General features: G+C 43.4%; 1 protein-coding gene across 2 annotated transcripts in view; it reads right to left on the bottom strand.

Moving 5' to 3' along the window:
* Nucleotides 1–18,546, bottom strand: part of GUK1 (guanylate kinase 1) — a 105,038-nt gene that overhangs the window by 28,443 nt on the left and 58,049 nt on the right. For both annotated transcript variants that reach the window (XM_029588294.1, XM_029588295.1), the window contains exon 5: nt 1,968–2,106. In XM_029588294.1, the coding sequence (XP_029444154.1) occupies nt 1,968–2,106 (139 nt within the window). The remainder of the gene's footprint in view (nt 1–1,967; nt 2,107–18,546) is intronic.

Raw genomic sequence — 18,546 nt, 5'->3', positions numbered from 1 at the left:
TCTGACAGCCCTTCTCTTGGTTTACTTTCCCATCAGCTCTCTGTCCACACAGCTCCTTTCTCAGTCCTCTTCACCCCTCTCTAGTCCTCTTAAGTTCTCTTCACCTAATCCCTCACCCCAGCTTCTCTTATTACAGCCCATGTCCTCTCTCACAGTTTGTACCCCTTTTTTACCTTCTCTCAGCTACATCCCCTTCTCATAGTTCATATCTCCTCTTAGCCCTCTGCTATCCTCCAAGCCTCTCTCACCCCCACATTCTCTACTCCTCTCCCTCAGCAACTCTCCCATTCCCTTTTGTTCAGTTCCTCCCCCAGACCCTCACAGCAGTACTCTCTCTCCCAGCCAGTATCTCCTCTTACATTACCTCCCCTCCTCACTCCATCAGCAGTTGTCTCAGCATCTCTTTCCCTTTCCTAGTGCCTCTATCAGCAGCCATCCCGGTGGCCTTTGCACCACAGAAAGCCTGCCTGTCCTACACTGCTACTGACCTCTGTTACTGGTCAGACATTCCACATCCAGCCAACAGGCTGCAGGGGGGAGGTGGCAACAGTAACTGGGAGACACAGATGTGTCACGCCTGCCTTCCCTTGCAACCCAATGGGCAGATATTTCACAGCAAGCAAAGAGACTGCAGGGGGAGGTGGGAGTAGCATCAAAGTAAAAGCAGGCATTTCTTGTCTGCCCTCCTCTGCAGGCCAGACATTTCACAGCCAACCAATAAGCAATGGGGAAAATGAGAGCAGGAGAAAATAAAAAAGACAGAGGCACTTCCCTACTATCTTTCCTGCAGCATGGAGCTCACAGCTCCTAATCTACATAAGTGCAGGAGACAATACTGAGGTGCTCAAGCACCCAAAAAGTGCGCACCTATGGACTTTAAGATTTGCTGTCTGACATAGTGACATTATAATAAATATAGTAGTTATCTGCAGAGAATGATCTTTTCAACCATCAAGTCCTGTGCATTTGTCACTGCAGACTCTACTTAGCCTCTGGTCATTTCCCTCCCTTGCCATACTATTACTTATTATTTCTATAACGCAGTACTAGAGGTTTACGGTGATGTACAGATACACAGAAGACACAACCCCTGCTTCACGGAGCCTATAATCCAATATGATTTCAGTAAATTTATTTATTATGCTAAACATGATTAAAGGCAGCAATGCTATGGTCTGGAAGAATCAGGATTTAAGATTTAAAAGCAACTTTTAAAAGGTGGTTTTTTGTTGTTTTTTTTAGAAGAGACTTGAATATGGCCAGAGGGAGCAAGCTGCACCAACTCTGTGCAACTGCGGAACTGAGAGCTGGCTATGGAGCTGCTCAGCCCATGAACAGAAATTAGGAGGAGGGATATAACAGGGCTCTTAACACTGTTCTCTGAATCTGTCTTAAGCATGCTTGAAATCTGTCAAGGTTTCCTATGCTGGTAGGCTAAGCATTCACTACACTTCTTTGCTTTTAACTAAGGCCATCCTGATTTCCTTTTTGTAGCCTGTCATTTACCCCCATATGCAATATTATACTCTGCCGACAATTTTAGACACTTCTGGCAAAAATAAAGCTCTATCTAAAACAGACACAGGACCCAGTCCAGCCACTATTAATAATGAAAATGCTTCATTGAAACTTGAGCAGGTTTCACTTCTGAAAAAATTTCAAGTGTGACAATGTCTGAGTGTAAGCAAAATGTTCAGGTTCAATGTGGAACAGAGATCAAATTAGAAAAACAAGGTTTACAAAAAAGAAAAAAAAAATCACATAATGAAGATCGACAGTTGTGCATTATCATCATCTTACTGCATCCGTTTACTTCTTTATTTAAATGTTCTTCTCTCTTCCATTTCTCCCACTTACACTTATGACCTTTCATACTACATTTCCCATGAAGCTCAGCAAAAAGGCACCTTTTGTGTGCCTAATATCTGTTCATAACAGTTTTGGCTGATATCAAATACTTCACTTACAAGAACTGCTACTGATGGAGGGAGCACCGTGATGTAGATAGGATTCAGATCACTTTTCTTAATGTTCTTTACTCCCTGCATGTCGATATCAAGTATGCAGATTTGATTTTTTGCCTGCACCGAGTGGACGGCAGCTTTACTGGGAAAAGAAAGGAGAAAGGAGACAATGGACAAAGAGTGAGCAATCAGGCAGGAGACAAACACTTTGATGTTAATCTAGATTTTCAACACTAAACAACTTTTGCTGTTGAAGAGCGGTGATTTGACAACTGAAGTGATTCAGTCCTGGTGGAGTTCACTATAGGCATAGAAACAGGCAGGATGAAAGGGAGGGAAATTATGTGGATTCTGGTGGGCCTCTGTTGATTTAGGTGGCACTGAAGGGCTCAGCCTAGAGTACGCCTCCCTTTATAAACCATGAGACATCACTTATATATATATATATATCTACTCTGCATATTAGATATCAACATGCATGAATATAGAAAATTAAGAAAAGTGATATGACATCCATGGATCTACTCTTTGGATCTGCCAGGTACTTCCTAGTGACCCAGATTAGCCACTGTCAGACATGATGCTGGGCTCAATGGACCCTTGCTTTGACCTGCATGGCACATCTTAGGTTTATTAGTGACAGTATTTGCCTCTGTTAGGTACTATAGAGTGATTTACAGATATATCCCCACACATTTAATGAGCAAGTCAGAGGCTAAGCCACTCATAGAAGATAAAATAACATGTTTTCAACTCCTCTGGGTGCACAGACATGAAGGTGACATCTTCCTTTCAATTAACACATCTGAAGTGTGAAAGATGGTCACTGGAGGGGTCTTTAACACTGAGAAGATGCTTTTTCCCAAAGGGATGCACAAAAGATGGACAAGTTTTGGAAACAAAGTCGGATTATGCCATAATGGAAATATGTACAACTTGAAAACATATGAATCTAATTCATGGGGAGCAGTAAATAGATATACAGATTATTACATTCTATTTTGGAGCACACAATGTTCCTGGTCCAACAGGAGTCCACCATAGCCAGTATACAATGAGGAAAGATGAATTCCCATGGTACTTAGTGATAACCTGACATTTAGCCTTCTGCTTCTCCAGCCTAATCAGATTGTAAGAGGATACCAGAACCAGCCCAAGGGGATTTACTAGGAAAGACTTATTAGCTACTCTTTGTGCCAGCTGGTTATTAGACCCATTCTATACTTAATATTTCTGCAATAGTGCAGCAGTAGCTTTTAATTAAGTCTATACTATAGATGATGGCAGATGAGGATGAGCAGGTTTTCTCCTCCTACATTTCTTTCAGGTGTCAGCACTACAGGTTTGATTGCCTGCAAAATTTCATTCCTTAGCCAAGTCAATTTGTATCATGCGCCCTTGTCAGCTCTCTTCTGTTCTAGGAAGATGAGATGGACATACAAAATTCCATATCTAAACCAACACCTAGAAACTGCCCTTCCCCCAACTTCTGTTACCCCTGTTCTCCGTATCTGTCCTGTTTTACATATTACCACCTCTGCCGGAAGGTTATTTCAGCCATTTTTAAAAAATCACAGTAGTGAAAAATAGAATATTAAATATGTAAACCACAGACTATAATCAGTGATAACCAGGTGTTATCAAGACACCTTCAGCTATCAAGGCAGGATATGTTCATTAACTGCTGTTCCAAAACATTACTTTTTTAAAGGAACACTACATTGTTTCAAGTCTGCTCAATCAGATGTAATCATGGGTCTCATATTATTATTTTTCTTTTACAAACATTTTTTTGTTTCCATGTAAAACAAAATGGACATTCAGGCTATTGTCTTTACATAAAGAAATCTGGAATGAGCATTCAGGCTGTCATCTTTACAAAAAGAAACCTGAGATATTGAGGCTGGCATAAGCTTATACAATCTACCAATTTCAAGATAAGTGCTTGTTCTTCAATAATGAACTTTGTTTTTACATGCAAACAAAAAAAAGTTTTATAAAATTATAATATATGAGACCCAAGATTATAAGAACATAAGAATATAAGAAGTTACCATACTGGGTCAGACCAAGGGTCCAACAGTGGCCAATCTAGTCTACAATTACCTGGCAAGTACCCAAACACTAAGTAGATCCCATGCTACTGATGCCAGTAATAGCAGTGGCTATTCCCTAAGTAAACTTGATTAATAGCAGTTAATGGACTTCTCCTCCAAGAACTTATCCAAACCTTCTTTAAACCCAGCTACACTAACTGCACTAACCATATCATCTCACAGCAAATTCCAGAGCTTAATTGTGCGTTGCGTGAAAAAAAATTTGCTTCAATTAGTTTTAAATGTGCTACTTGCTAATTTCATGGACTGCCCCCTAGTTCTTCTATTGTCCAGCTAGGGCCTGGGAGATCTGTTCTCACTTTGACCATTGAAGCCCATGGGGTATCTGCATGTCTTGCAAGAAATGCAGAACCGCAGACACATGGATGTAGGAAAGAAGGCGGTTCCAGTGCCTCTGCCTCCATATGCTTTAGATATGTGGCCCACAGTCATTTCCATCCATCCTCAGAGCCCCTATCATCGCTGTTGAACTCCCCCTTTGCCCTGAACCTGTGGTTCCCACCGGGAGAGTGAGAGAGACAGAGAAGGCCACAGAAGTGGGGACTAGAAAGAGATTTTCTTTTTTTTTTTCCCCAACTGGTTTACTCTGTTGGGGAAGGGGAAAGAGAAACAGAATAGCAATGTGGGACAGGAGGGGAGAGAGGGAAGGGATGGAGGACAAGGGGGAAGAGAGGAAGGATGTTGAGCATCATGGGAAGGGTGAAGACAGAGGGGTCTGATACAGGATATTTGTGCTGGGAAGCAGGATTTGGGGGTAGGAGGGAATGAGGGGGCTAGGGGACAGATAAAAGGGCAGGGGACAGGAGGGGGTGGTTGTGGCTGACTGGGAGTGGGAGGGGGATCAGGGCTGGAGGCTGGCTGCTGTGCACAGAGGAAAGAGAAGGTGTCAGGGGATACTGGTCAAGGATGACTAAGACTGCTCTTACTGGAGTTCAGTCCTGCTAAAGGAGAACCTCCACCAGGTCCCTTAGCACTGCTGCTCTTTCATCTAGGAGGAACACCCCTTTCGTACAGAATCTATCCATGCTCCTATGAATTGAATCCTCTGGATAGGAGTTAGGTTTGATTTGGCAAAGTTGATCAGCAACCCCAGACACTTAAGGAATTGAACGGACTTTCTGAGGTACTCTAAAACCCCCAACTGGTCACCAACAATCGTCCAGGTAATGGAAAACACAGATTCCAAGCCAACAAAGGTGCGTCACTACCATCGCTAGGCACTTCGTGAATACCCCTGGGAGATGGATAGATGGTGATGTAAGCATATGTGTTTTTGAGAGGCAAGGCACAAATTCAGTTCCTCGGCTGAATGAATAAGAGAATCATGTGGAAGGATTTCATCTTAAATTTCTCCTGAACCAGCAGATGTTCAGCCTTCGAAAATCCAGGATAGGCCTCAGTCCTCCCATTTTCTTAGGGGATAAAAAAACATCAGGAGTAAAATCCCTAACCACACTCCTGGGAAGGAACCAGCTTCCCAGGAGAGATGGTGAAGATTAGGACAGCATCTGAATTCAAGAAAACATGGGACAAGCACAGGGGATCTTTGATGGCATGGTAGAGACTGTAGTGCTGAGTTATGTGGATGGGCAGACAAGATAGGCCACATGGCCTTTTTCTGCAGTCATCTTTCTATGTCCTTTAGCATTCTCTGCTGCTTTATTATACTGACAACTTTTGGGTTCACTGAGATATTTACTCATAAGTCCCTCCTCTGTTTGATATCTGATTGTTCTTCTCCTCCTAAATGATAAATGGTTTGTGATTTTTGCACCCCTGATACAAGATTTTAAAATGTTTTGCACTGAAGCACAGCTTCCCAGCCTTTGACCATTCTTCCAATTCTTTCCAAGTCCCCTGTCATTTTTCCACAACTCTTAGTGGGTTAACCCTATTGCAGATTTTTATGTCATTTACAAACTGGCATTTTTCCCCCCCTTCATCCTTCAGCTTTCTAGTTAATCTTAGTGTAACACCAGAAACTCTTGTCGCACTGGCTCAGCATCCAGATACCAGAAAGAGATAGCAAGTGAGATCTATCTGGCCCCTAGCCTAGCAGCACAATGGCTTCAAAACATTAATAGCAAACTAAAACCAGTAAGTTGCAACGCCTCTGAATTTACTGGTGTTGTAAGGCAATCTTTAAACTTTCAGCACAGTAATACAACTTACTTTTAAGGAAACAAAATTGAATCCCCTTACTTTAATTATACATTTGTAAGGCTGAACTAAAATATATGTTTATCAATAGGAACCGAAGCTGGTTTCTCAAATGATTAAAATTTGAGGTTTCTTACCATAATGAACTGTATGCATTAAGCTCCTACCTCTATTCATCCAGTAAAGCAAACTGCAGTTTGGTCTGTACCAGATAATTTAGCTCTTTAATGTGGCAACAAAAAGAAGCTGACTGCAGGATGAAGTACAGGGTGGAGTTAACTATGTGTACTGGGACATTTCTGGCAAGTCCTAATTTATCATCTCCAACCAAGAATAGATTCAGTGGTTTACAGTTCAGATTTTCTTGATGAAACACAGAATTATAGGTTTCAGAATGCTCTGGAACAAGTTTAAAATCCAAATGTGACCAAATATATCACAGCACACACACACCTGAAGTCAATATGCACTTGATGAAGCAGAAGCATCAACTGCCTCTCTCACGGCTTTGTCTCAGTCCAGCACAGATACCAGCTGGGAGCAGCTTATGCTCAAACTTGTGAGTGGCTCGCACTGCTAAAGGTGCGAGGTAAATACACAAAATAAATAAATATACAAGCTGAATTGTGAGCAATAGTGAGGGGAAAGGGAAAACTCTAGCAATTTTAAATGACAATACGATTTTATAAACTTTTGATATCAGGCCCTTTTTCTCCTCTCCTACACCTCAGTTCTGCATAGTCATCTCTCCACCCTTACCTCTTTCCCATAACTCTTCCATTGTCTATTCCTTCCAAAGCCTCTCTTTCTGACGTTAGTCTTCATTTTTCCCTCCACAATCTCATTTTTCCAATCCCCTCCCCCCTTCATCTGTCAGAGGGCATGGCTGCAGTAGGCAGTCTCTGGTGGGAGTACACCATGTTTTCTTTCTAGCTCTCCAGTTCTTCTCACCACTCCCCTCCCTATCACATTTCCAGTCTCCTTTCTCATCTATCCTGAAATCTTTCATCTTTTCTCTCCACTCCCTGTTTGGTTCACTATTCCCCTTTTCTCTTCCCTTCTCCTGTGCTGCTTTTCAGGTCCCTCTCCATTCTCTCCTCGTCCCCTTTTAGGTTTATCTTCTACTTTCCAATTTTCATTTCAGAATCCCTCCCTGCTTTGGGATCTTCTCCACTCCTCTCCATAGGCCTTCTCCTCTATTTCAGGGTCCTTGACTCTCCTCTATTCCCCCTTCTCAGCTCCCTATCCTGTCTGCAAGCTCCTTTCTTCTACTCCCACCTCTTTCCCTCAAGGTCCTGTCCTCCCTGGGTCTCCAGGACTCTCTCCTCTACCTCTTCAAGGTCCTCTCCTCTTTCTTCTCCTCCCTTCAGGGTCTTCTTCCCTTTCTCCCCTCATCCACCCCTCAACTACAGGATCCTTTCCTCTTGCCCCCTTACCTCTCCCCCTCAATTAAGAGTCCTCTCTTTCATCATCCTCTCTTGACCTGTATTTCAGTATCCAATTCTTTCCTCTCCCTTCTCTCTTTCACCACCACTTCAGGGTCCTCGCTTCTCCTCTCCACTCTCTCTCTTATCAGGCTCCTCGCTTCACTGCTCTGCAACCCCCTGCCCCTTTTAAGGGTATTCACCTCTCCTCCCTCTGATCTTTTCAGTGTCCTTTACTCCATGGCACACATAGTAGCAGATCAGCAAAGCAAGACCAGGAGCGAGCATTCACTTATCCCACTGCTGCAGCCTGTCATAGCCTAGGGATGGAGGAGAGCAGCAGCAGCACCAGGAGGAGGAAAAAGATAGTGTCAGTGGCAGAGGAGGGACAAAATGAGAGTGGAAGGGCAAGACACACCAAAAGAGGAGAAGTGGGGTGGAACAAAAACATCATGGAGGAGTTAGGTGAGAGGTGGGAGCAAAGACTATGGCACAGGGAGGTGGTCACAGTAGCTGAGCATAGGGTCAACAGCACCTCCTTTCAGGCTCTGCAGTTGAGTGTCCTCCCAACCATTTCCTGGTTAGGAAGAATGTGGGGGAGAAGGAGCAGATGCAGAACCTGAAATCACGTAGCTTGGAGTTGAAGAGACAGGAATATACTTTTTTAGTGAGATAATAGTTGATGCCTAGAATAGCCTACTGGCAGAGGTAGTGGTGACCAAAACTACGACAAAATTTAACAATGCTTGGGGCACAGAGAGTGCAGAAGTAAAAGGCTGGTGGAGGGTTAACAGACAGAAGAAATGAAAGACACACACTTGGGGACAGCAGTGGAGGGCAATGGTGGTGGCAGGGTTTTAGAAGTCAGATGGGAGACATGTGGGGGCAAGGAGGGAGGAAATTGGTTTTGCTCCCTGTTCTTGTGGCCAGTTAAGTTGAAAAATTTAAAGTTAGCCATATTATAGATTGCTTTTTTTGGGATATTCTTCTGAATTGCTGTATTGCTTGATTTGAAATCTCTCTCTATTTTTCCAAGTTTTGATATTGCTAGTCTGTATTAAGTAACACTGTCTGTTAATTTAAAAAAGGCTTGTATCTACAAGAGTTATTTATAATGGAAAAGTAGTTGACACATCTGAAAGAAGAATTGCTCAAGTTTCAGAAAACCTCCCCTCCCTGGCAGCATCCAGATATCTCCGCCAGCTCCCACAGATGATTCAGAAACCCAGGAATAAATGGAATACAGTGGGCTCTGGCAGAATATGGCCTGTGATGAAAAAACATCCAATCTCCCCACCGTAACTCTTACATAATACCTTTTCTGCATTAGATAACAAAGAAGCTCCAAGAATAGAAAATGAAGTGATATCTTAAAGGGATGTAGTCACCCTGTGTACCCACAAACCCTTAAACATTATCAAAGGTTATAAAAGGAAGCTTCTTCTGCTAGGAGACACAGTCATCAGAGGAACCAATTTGGGTAATCATTTTGATGGGTATACAACAATTAAATGCCTTCCAGGATCCTCAGCTAGTAGAAATGCCAACCATATACTCAATGCAATTACAGAAAAAAAGTAGAGACTCTAGTATCAATGTTATCATCCATCTGGGGACCAACAACCATGCTAAACATGGTTTCCTTGCAGTACAGAAAGATTTCCAAAACCTAGGGACGAAGATTAGACACTTGGCAAAGACCATTGCCTTTTTAGAAGTATTACCTGTTTATGAAAAGCGGAAGCAAAGGCTCTGCCATATAGATAACTTCAATATTTGGCTCAAAGCATGATGTAAATCAAGTGGTTTTGGTTACATTGGTGGATGGGGCCGTGTATAAGGTATACTCCGTGTAAAAGGTTATACTCTAAGGATGGCCTATATTTGTCCTTGGCCAGAAAGAGGATGCTAAGTGAGAAATTCAGAACATATATTATGAGGCATTTTAACTAGAAGGCAGGGGTGGCCAATGAAATTGCCATGTCACTCCCAAGCAAGACAGGAATTGGGAGAAAAAAACAACAATCAGTTCAAAATAGCAGAAAGAATGACTAAGAAGAGCAGCAATCCTAGGGAGATGAGTTGGAAAGCCATGACCACAAATGCTAGTAGTCTGGGCAATAAAATCCCAGACCTGCAGGCCATAATGGTTGAAGCGGATTTGGACATAGTTGCTGTTACAAAAATCTGGTTCACCGAGTCTTATGATTGAGGTACAGCCATACCAGGCTATAACTTGTTAAAGAAGAACAGAGATGACAGAAAAGGAGAAGGAGTAGCTCTTTATGTCAAAAAAAATATCCAAGCAACTGAACTGCAAGGAATGTGGGGTAGAGAAGAAGCATTATAGGCCATCCTAAAAAAAAGTTGATGGTGCATCCATTTTTACTGGAGTGATTTACAGGCGTCAGACTCAAATGGAAGAACTAGACAGATCTGATTGAAGACATCCAAAAGGTGGGAAAGAAGGGAGAAGTGTTGATTGTTGGAGATTTTAATCTGCCAGAAGTAGACTGAAGAATCCCTTCTGCGGAATCTACCAGAAATAGAGAGAGTGGATGCTCTGTTCAAACGAATAGTAAGGGAACTCACGAGGGAGGGAATTACACTCAACTTAGTGCTCACTAATGGGGATAATGTCTCTAAATGTCCGGGTAGGTTCCCACCTGAGTACCAGTGATCATCAAATGGTAAGAACATAAGAACATGCCATACTGGGTCAGACCAAGGGTCCATCAAGCTCAGCATCCTATCCCCAACAGTGGCCAATCCAGGCCATAAGAACATGGCAAGTACCCAAAAACTAAGTCTATTCCATGTTACAATTGCTAATGGCAGTGGCTATTCTCTAAGTGAACTTAATAGCAGGTAATGGACTTTTCCTCCAAGAACTTATCCAATCCTTTTTTTAAACACAGCTATACTAACTGCACTAACCACATCCTATGGCAACAAATTCCAGAGTTTAATTGTGCAATTCCAGGTATGGTTTGATATTGCAAATAGTAAAAAGAGAGGTCACACAAAGACCCAAGTTTTGAATTTCAAAAATACAGACTTTGTCAAAATGGGGACGTATGTTGATGTAGAACTAGAAAACTGGGAGAAAATAAGAAAGGTGGAACAACAGTGGACCAAACTAGAAGGAGCATTTACAAAGGCAACAAATCTATATGTTAGGAAAGTAAACAAAAGTAAAAGAAATAAGAAACCAATCAGGTTCTCAAAGGACGTGTCTGATAAAATAAAGGCAAAAAAAGCAGCACTCAAGAAATATAAAGGATCTCAAAAAGAAGAACACAAGGAAGAATATCTGGTGAAACTGAGGGAAATGAAGAAAGAAATCAAGGAAGCAAAAAGTCAGGCGAAAGAAAGGACTGCCAAAGAGGTAAAGCGAGGTAACAAAACATTTTCAGATATATCAGAAAAAGGAGAAAGGTCTGAAATGGTATAGTGAAACTGAAAGGTGACAAAGATCAATGTGTGGAGAGAGCTGAAGAAATGGCAGAAATATTAAACAAATACTTCAGTTCGGTACTCACTAAAGAAGACCCTGGAGAAGGATTGTCGCTAGTTGACAAAGACTGTGGATGGGGGTGGAGAAGACGATACTCTGTTTACAGAAGAGAATGTATGGGAAGAGCTAGGAAAACAAAGTGGACAAGGCCTTGGGGCCGGATGAGATACATCCCAGGATAGTGAGAGAGAGCTCAGATATGTGATGGTGGGTCCGCTGAAGGACCTGTTCAATAGATCCCTGGTAACGGGAGGGGTGACACAAGATTGGAGAAGAGCGGTGGTGGTCCTGCTTCACAAGAGTGGGAGCAAAGAGGAGGCTAGAAACTACAGACCAGTTAGCCTCACCTCGGTGGTGGAAACATTTATGGAGACTCTGCTGAAGGAAAGGATAGTGAACTATCTACAATTCAGTGAGTTGCTCAACCTGAGGAAGCATGGATTCACCAGGAAAAGGTCCTGTCAGAAAAATCTGATTTTTTTTTTTGACTGGGTAACTAGAAAATTGGATCAGGGAAGACGACTGGATGTGATTTTCTTGGAATTTAGTAAAGCTTTTGAGATGGTCCCACATAGAAGACTCATGGACAAAATGAGAAGCTTGGGAGTAGGAGCCAAGGTAGTAGCGTGGATAGCAAACTGGTTGACTGACAGGAGACAACATGTAATGGTAAATTGAATCTATTCTGAAGAAAGAACAATGTTAAGTAGAGTGCCACAGGGATCTGTTTTGGGATCGGCTCTGATTAATATCTTTGTGAGTAATCTGGCGGAAGGGATAGAAGGTAAAGTTTGTCTATTTGCGTATGATACTAAGATCTGCAACAGAGTGGACATGCCTGAAGGAGCAGAGAGAATGAAAAGTGATTTAAGAAAGTCTGAAAAGTGGCAGCTGGGATTCAATGCCAAGAAGTGCAGAGTCATGCATCTGGGGTGCAGCAATCCAAGAGAGCTGTATGTAATGGGCAGTGAAAGACTAATGTGCACAGACTGGGAGAGGGTGTGATAGTGTCAGCTGATTTGAAAGCGGCAAAGAAATGTGACAAGGCGATAGCTAACACCAGAAGAATGCTGGGCTGCACAGAGAGAGGAATAACCAGTAAGAAAAAAAAAAAAAGAGGTGATAATGCTCTCGTACATGTCCTTGGTGAGGCCTCACCTGGAGCATTGCATTCAGTACTGGTGCCCGTATCTCAAAAAGGATAAAGATAGGATAGAGGCAGTCCAAAGAAGAGTGACCAAATTGGTGAGGGGTCAGCATTGGAAGACTTATGAGGAGAGGCTGAAGGATATGAATATGCATACCTTGGAAGAGAGAGGGTGCAGGGCAGATACGATACAGACCTTCAGATATCTGAAAGGTTTTAATGATGCACAATCATCAAACTTTTTCTGTTGGAAAGAAATCAACAGAACTAGAGGTTATGACATGAAACTCCAGGAAGGACGACTCAGAACTAATGTCAGGAAATATTTCTTCATGCAGAGGGTGGTGAATGCCCTTCTGGAAGAGGTGGTAAAGACAAACACAGTGAAGAAATTCAAAGAGACATAGGATAAACACTGTGGATGCCTAAAGGCTAGAGGATGGAATTAAAGAAGAGAGTGCATGGGGGGTAACTTGCTGATGTGGCAGTTGCCATCCTTAACAAATAACAGTATCAAGGCTTAATGCGACTCCATCATTGCTCTCTGCTTCAACGGCAGTGGGAAAAGGGGAATTGGATTCAGACAGCAACCAACGAGGGCCCCTATGTTTACGGTGTGGGGAACAAATAAACATGGAGGTAACTTGCTGATGCGGCTTTTACTACCTTTAATCATTAAACCTGATACTTTTGATGTGGCTCCATCATTGCTCTCTGCTCCCACTGCTAGGGTTGAGGAAATCTGGATTTGGGCGGCATCCAAGGGCCCTGAATTTTATGGTCTGGGAAACTGATAAGCATGGGGGTAACCTGCACGGTACGGCAGATACTGGCATAACCTTGCTGGGAAGAATGGGTGGATCATTTGGTCCTTTTCTGCTGTCATTTCTATGTATTTAGGCAATAGGAATATATATGCTCATCAACCCAAAGTGATAGAAAGCATCTGTATGTGGGTAGACTGGATGGGTCAATTTGTCTATCTGCCATCGTCTATTATGGCATTATGTTAAGTGTTGTGCTCTCACTGCTAAGGGTGCGGGAGAGGAGTGAACTTTCTTCTGTGGCTGTCAGGATGGGCTCCATATGCGATAGTTGTTCTTTCACCTCCTCTCCCCATCCATGATAATGAGAAATTACTACTTAACTGATAATTTCCTTTTATTTAGGTTTAGGTTGAAGGGGTTAATAAACATGTGGATAAAGGTGAACCGGTAGATGTAGTGTATTTGGATTTTCAGAAGGCGTTTGACAAAGTCCCTCATGAGAGGCTTCTAGGAAAACTAAAAAGTCATGGGATAGGAGGCGATGTCCTTTCGTGGATTACAAACTGGTTAAAAGACAGGAAACAGAGAGTAGGATTAAATGGTCAATTTTCTCAGTGGAAAAGGGTAAACAGTACTTGGACCGGTGCTTTTCAATATATTTATAAATGATCTGGAAAGGAATACGACGAGTGAGGTTATCAAATTTGCGGATGATACAAAATTATTCAGAGTAGTTAAATCACAAGCAGACTGTGATACATTACAGGAGGACCTTGCAAGACTGGAAGATTGGGCATCCAAATGGCAGATGAAATTTAATGTGGACAAGTGCAAGGTGTTGCATATAGGGAAAAATAACCCTTGCTGTAGTTACACGATGTTAGGTTCCATATTAGGAGCTACCACCCAGGAAAAAGATCTAGGCAACATAGTGGATAATACTTTAAAATCGTCGGCTCAGTGTGCTGCAGCAGTCAAAAAAGCAAATAGAATGTTAGGAATTATTAGGAAGGGAATGGTTAATAGAACGGAAAATGTCATAATGCCTCCTTATCGCTCCATGGTGAGACTGCACCTTGAATACTGTGTACAATTCTGGTCGCCACATCTCAAAAAAGATATAGTTGCAATGGAGAAGGTACAGAGAAGGGCTACCAAAATGATAAAGGGGATGGAACAGCTCCCCTATGAGGAAAGGCTGAAGAGGTTAGGGCTGTTCAGCTTGGAGAAGAGACGGCTGAGGGGGGATATGATAGAGGTCTTTAAGATCATGAGAGGTCTTGAACGAGTAGATGTGACTCGGTTATTTACACTTTCGAATAATAGAAAAACTAGGGGGCATTCCATGAAGTTAGCAAGTAACACATTTAAGACTAATCGGAGAAAATTCTTTTTCACTCAACGCACAATAAAGCTCTGGAATTTGTTGCCAGAGGAGGTGGTTAGTGCAGTTAGTGTAGCTGGGTTCAAAAAGGTTTGGACAAGTTCTTGGAGGAGAAGTCCATTAATGGCTATTAATCAATTATACTTAGGGAATAGCCACTGCTATTAATTGCATCAGTAGCATGGGTTCTTCTTAGTGTTTGGGTAATTGCAGGTTCTTGTGGCCTGGTTTTGGCCTCTGTTGGAAACAGGATGCTGGGCTTGATGGACCCTTGGTCTGACCCAGCATGGCAATTTCTTATGTTCTAATGTTCTTATGAATCCAGAACAAGTGGGTTATGCACCTCTACCAGCAGATGGAGACTGAGTAAACTGACTTCACAGTATATATATATATATATATATATATACCCCTGCAGTAACATCAGCCTGCCAGTATTTTCTTCAAAAGCAACTGTGGACAGACTAGCAAAAAACTTGATTAAAAAAGATAACCATTGCAATACTCAGCCAACAATGAGCTCAGTCAAGAATGTATTAACAGTCTAGGGGCTGGAGTAACACTTAGCGGTAATCCCTGTAACACGTAGACACACACACACACACACAGGAGGATCATTATGCAATCATTCGGCAGCCACAGGATGGAAACTAGATTCATCTGACTGTCTTAAAGAAAAGGAAATTATCAGCTAAGTAGTAATTTCTCATTCTTAACATCCAGTCAGATGAAATCGAGAACAGTGGGATGTACCCAAGGCTTTCTCCTGATAGGGTGGGAGGACTGCCTGCAGTCCAGTCAAAAATGCACGTGCAAAGGCCATTGTCCTCCCGGGCCTGAACATCCAGACGATAATATTAGAAAAGGTGTGTAAAGAGGATGTCGTAGCCTCAGCAAATGTCGACGGGAGTCAAATCTAACTTCTGCCCTTGACACTGCCTGAGCCCTAACCTGAACTAGGTAATGGCTTCCCAGCATCCACATAGTGTAGCCACGACTACTTCCTTAATCCAGCGAGTTATTGTAGCCCGTGAGGCTGACTCTCCCTCTCTAGTACCGCCGTGAAGGAAAAAACAGGCGATCTGACTTCTGCAAGTCTCAGTAACCTCCAGATATCTGACAACATGTCTCTTGACATCCAAGGACTCAACAGATGATACTCCTCTACATCTCTCTCTCTGTCCAGAGACGGCAGGAGAAGCTGAAACTGATTCAAGTGAAACTCCATGACCACCTTCGGAAAAATGGAGGGAACAGTATGAGGCTATACCAATCCTGGAGTCATCTAGAGAAATGGCTCCTGACAAGACAAGGCCTGCAATTCGGAATACCATTTTCAAGGTCAGCAACTGCAAGGCCAGAGTATGTAGCGGTCTAAACGTAGGGCCTGCCAAAAAATCCAAAACCAAATTAAAACTCCATAGGGGCACCAGAAACCGCAAAAAAGAAGACAAAGATGTTTCATTCCTTTCAGAAAATGAGCCACATCAGGATAAGCCAACAAGGATCCACCATTTACCTGACCCCTGAAACAGGTGAGAGCCGCTACTTGTACCTTTAAGGAATTGAGAGCCAAGCCTTTATTCAAGCCATCCTGCAAAGTTTCAAAATGAACGGAATCCTGACAAAGGAAGGAAGAGTTCCTTAATCCTCACACCAGGCCTCAAACACTACAAACACTATACAAAGCCGCACATAGGCCAAGGAAATGGAGCCAAGCAAGGTGGAAATCACTGCCGCAGCATATCTATATTTCAGCAAGCGAGCCCTTTCTAGGGCCATACTGAAAGAGAAAATTGAGTCGGGTTTTCGTGAAGAACAGGTCCCTGCTTCAACAGATTCCTATGCGCTGGAGGTCAAAGAGGCAAATCCACCAGGAGCCTCCGCAGATCTACATACCACGGTCTCCTGAAGCGACCGAGCGCACCATCCCTCTGTGATGTTCGATCCTTCAAATCAGTCTGCTCAACATGGGCCATGGAGGAAAGACATACAGCAACTTGTCCTCCAGCCACTCCTGCACTAGGGCATCGATCCCCAGTGTCTTCCTCCTGTGGCTGAAGAAACACGGAACTTTCACATTGCGCAAAGTCGCTAACAGGTCTACGAACGGGAGACCCCAGCAATTCCAAATCAGATGAAACACCTCGTCTGACAATGCCCACTCTCCTAAGTCCAGACTCTTCCTGCTGAGAAAGTCTGTTCTTTCTTTGTCTTTGCCTGAAATGAGTGAGGCCGAGTTCATCTGGAGATGTACCTCTGCCCATTCCATAAGTTGATCTATTTCCTGTGACACTTGTTGGCTCTTGGTACCTTCCTACCAATTGATGTAAGCTACAATCGTTGCATTGTCCAACATTATTCAGACTAATCGACCCTGCAGCCTGTCGCTGAACTGAAAACATGCCAACCGGAACACCCCAGCTTCCAGCCGATTGATGTTCCAGAGAAACTCTTCTGCACTCCAGCGCCCTTGCACTCTCAAATCCTGAACAGTGAACTCCCCAAGCAAGGAGACTCTCATCCATTGTAAATACTAGCCAGTCTGGTTATGGAAACTCCCTTCCATAGATGATCCACCTGCAGCCACCACTGCAGTTAGGAAGAGACCTCCATCGGCCGGTGGAGCAAAATCAAATAGTCCTGAGACTGAGAATTCCCCAGAGACAGCAGGGAGCACCAAAGAGGACATATATACGCCCACGCTGATGGTATCACTTCCAGGGTCGCCAACATTAAGCCAAACACCTGCAGGTAAGACCATACGGTCGGGCACAGAGTGTTCAACAACAGACGGAGTTGAGCTAGCAATTTCTGAATTCGAGCTTCCGGCAGGAACACCTTATCCTGCTTTGTGTCAAACCGAACCCAGAGGTATTCCAGCAACTAAGTTGGCTGAAGACTGCTCTTGGCTAGGTTCACCACCCAGCCGAGCTCCTGCAACAGTGAATTCACCTTGTAAGTCATCTGATATCTCTCTTCTATTGACTTGGATTGAATCAGCCAGTTGTCCAATTATGGGTGTACTAGGATTCCATCCTTTCTAAACTCTGCCACAACTACTACTATTACCTTGGAAAAGGTTCTGGAAGCAGTGGCCAGACCAAAGGGCAGCTCCCGAAACTGAAGTCGTGCCCCAGAACTATGAACCGCAGAAAGCATTAATGTTCTAGTTGGATGGGACTGTGAAGATATGCGTTGAACAGATCCAGGGAGGTCAGAAATTCCCCCTACTGCATGGCCATTATAACCGAGGCAAGGTTTCCGTGCAAAAATATTTCACCCATATGTGACAGTTGACACCTTTGAGGTGCATGATGGGACAAAGAGAGCCCTCCTTTCTTTGGCACAATGAAATAAATGGAATATCGCATTGTATTTTCTTGAGACATGGGCACTGGGACCACAGCCCTCAGACTGAGGAGCCTTGCCAATGTACTCTCCACTGCCCATTTCTTCTGTGGAGAGTGGCAGGGAGACTCCATGAATATGTTCTGAGGAACACTGCGAAATTCCATCGCATATCCTTTTCCTATCACTTCCAAGACCCACTGATCCGATATGATTTTGACTCACCTCTTATAAAAGAGAGAGAGGCAACCCCCTTTCCCCTGTTCCCAGGGCGGAGATGGCAAACCTTCATTGGGAGACTCGGGAGGTGCCACTACCCGAGCCTGCTCCCCTTCTGGGTTGTCTGGGACAAAGAGACTGAGACCTACCAAAAGGTTGAGTCCTCTGAAAGGTCGCTCTTCTATAGGGTCGAAAAAGCCTGGATCCTTAAGCATGACCTCACATGTTAAGAGAGCATTGCGTCTGCTTCTTATCCTCCAGCAAACAAGGAACTGGAGAGTCATCCCACTTACTGGCCAGTTCCTCCAACTCGCTCCCAAATAAAAGCAAGCTATAAAAGGGCAATTTGGTGAGGTTAGCCTTGGATGTTGCATCGGCGGACCAATTTCTCAACCATAATTGTCACCTGGCCACTACTACAGAAGCCACCCCTTTGGCTGAAGTGTGGAGCAAATCACAGCCCACATCTGCCAAGAAGGCAGCTGCTGGTTCCATA

The sequence above is a fragment of the Rhinatrema bivittatum genome, chromosome 2 (assembly GCF_901001135.1).
Source record: "Rhinatrema bivittatum chromosome 2, aRhiBiv1.1, whole genome shotgun sequence".
In the NCBI taxonomy this organism is placed as follows: domain Eukaryota; kingdom Metazoa; phylum Chordata; class Amphibia; order Gymnophiona; family Rhinatrematidae; genus Rhinatrema; species Rhinatrema bivittatum.
This window is presented reverse-complemented; position numbering and strand designations above follow the sequence as displayed.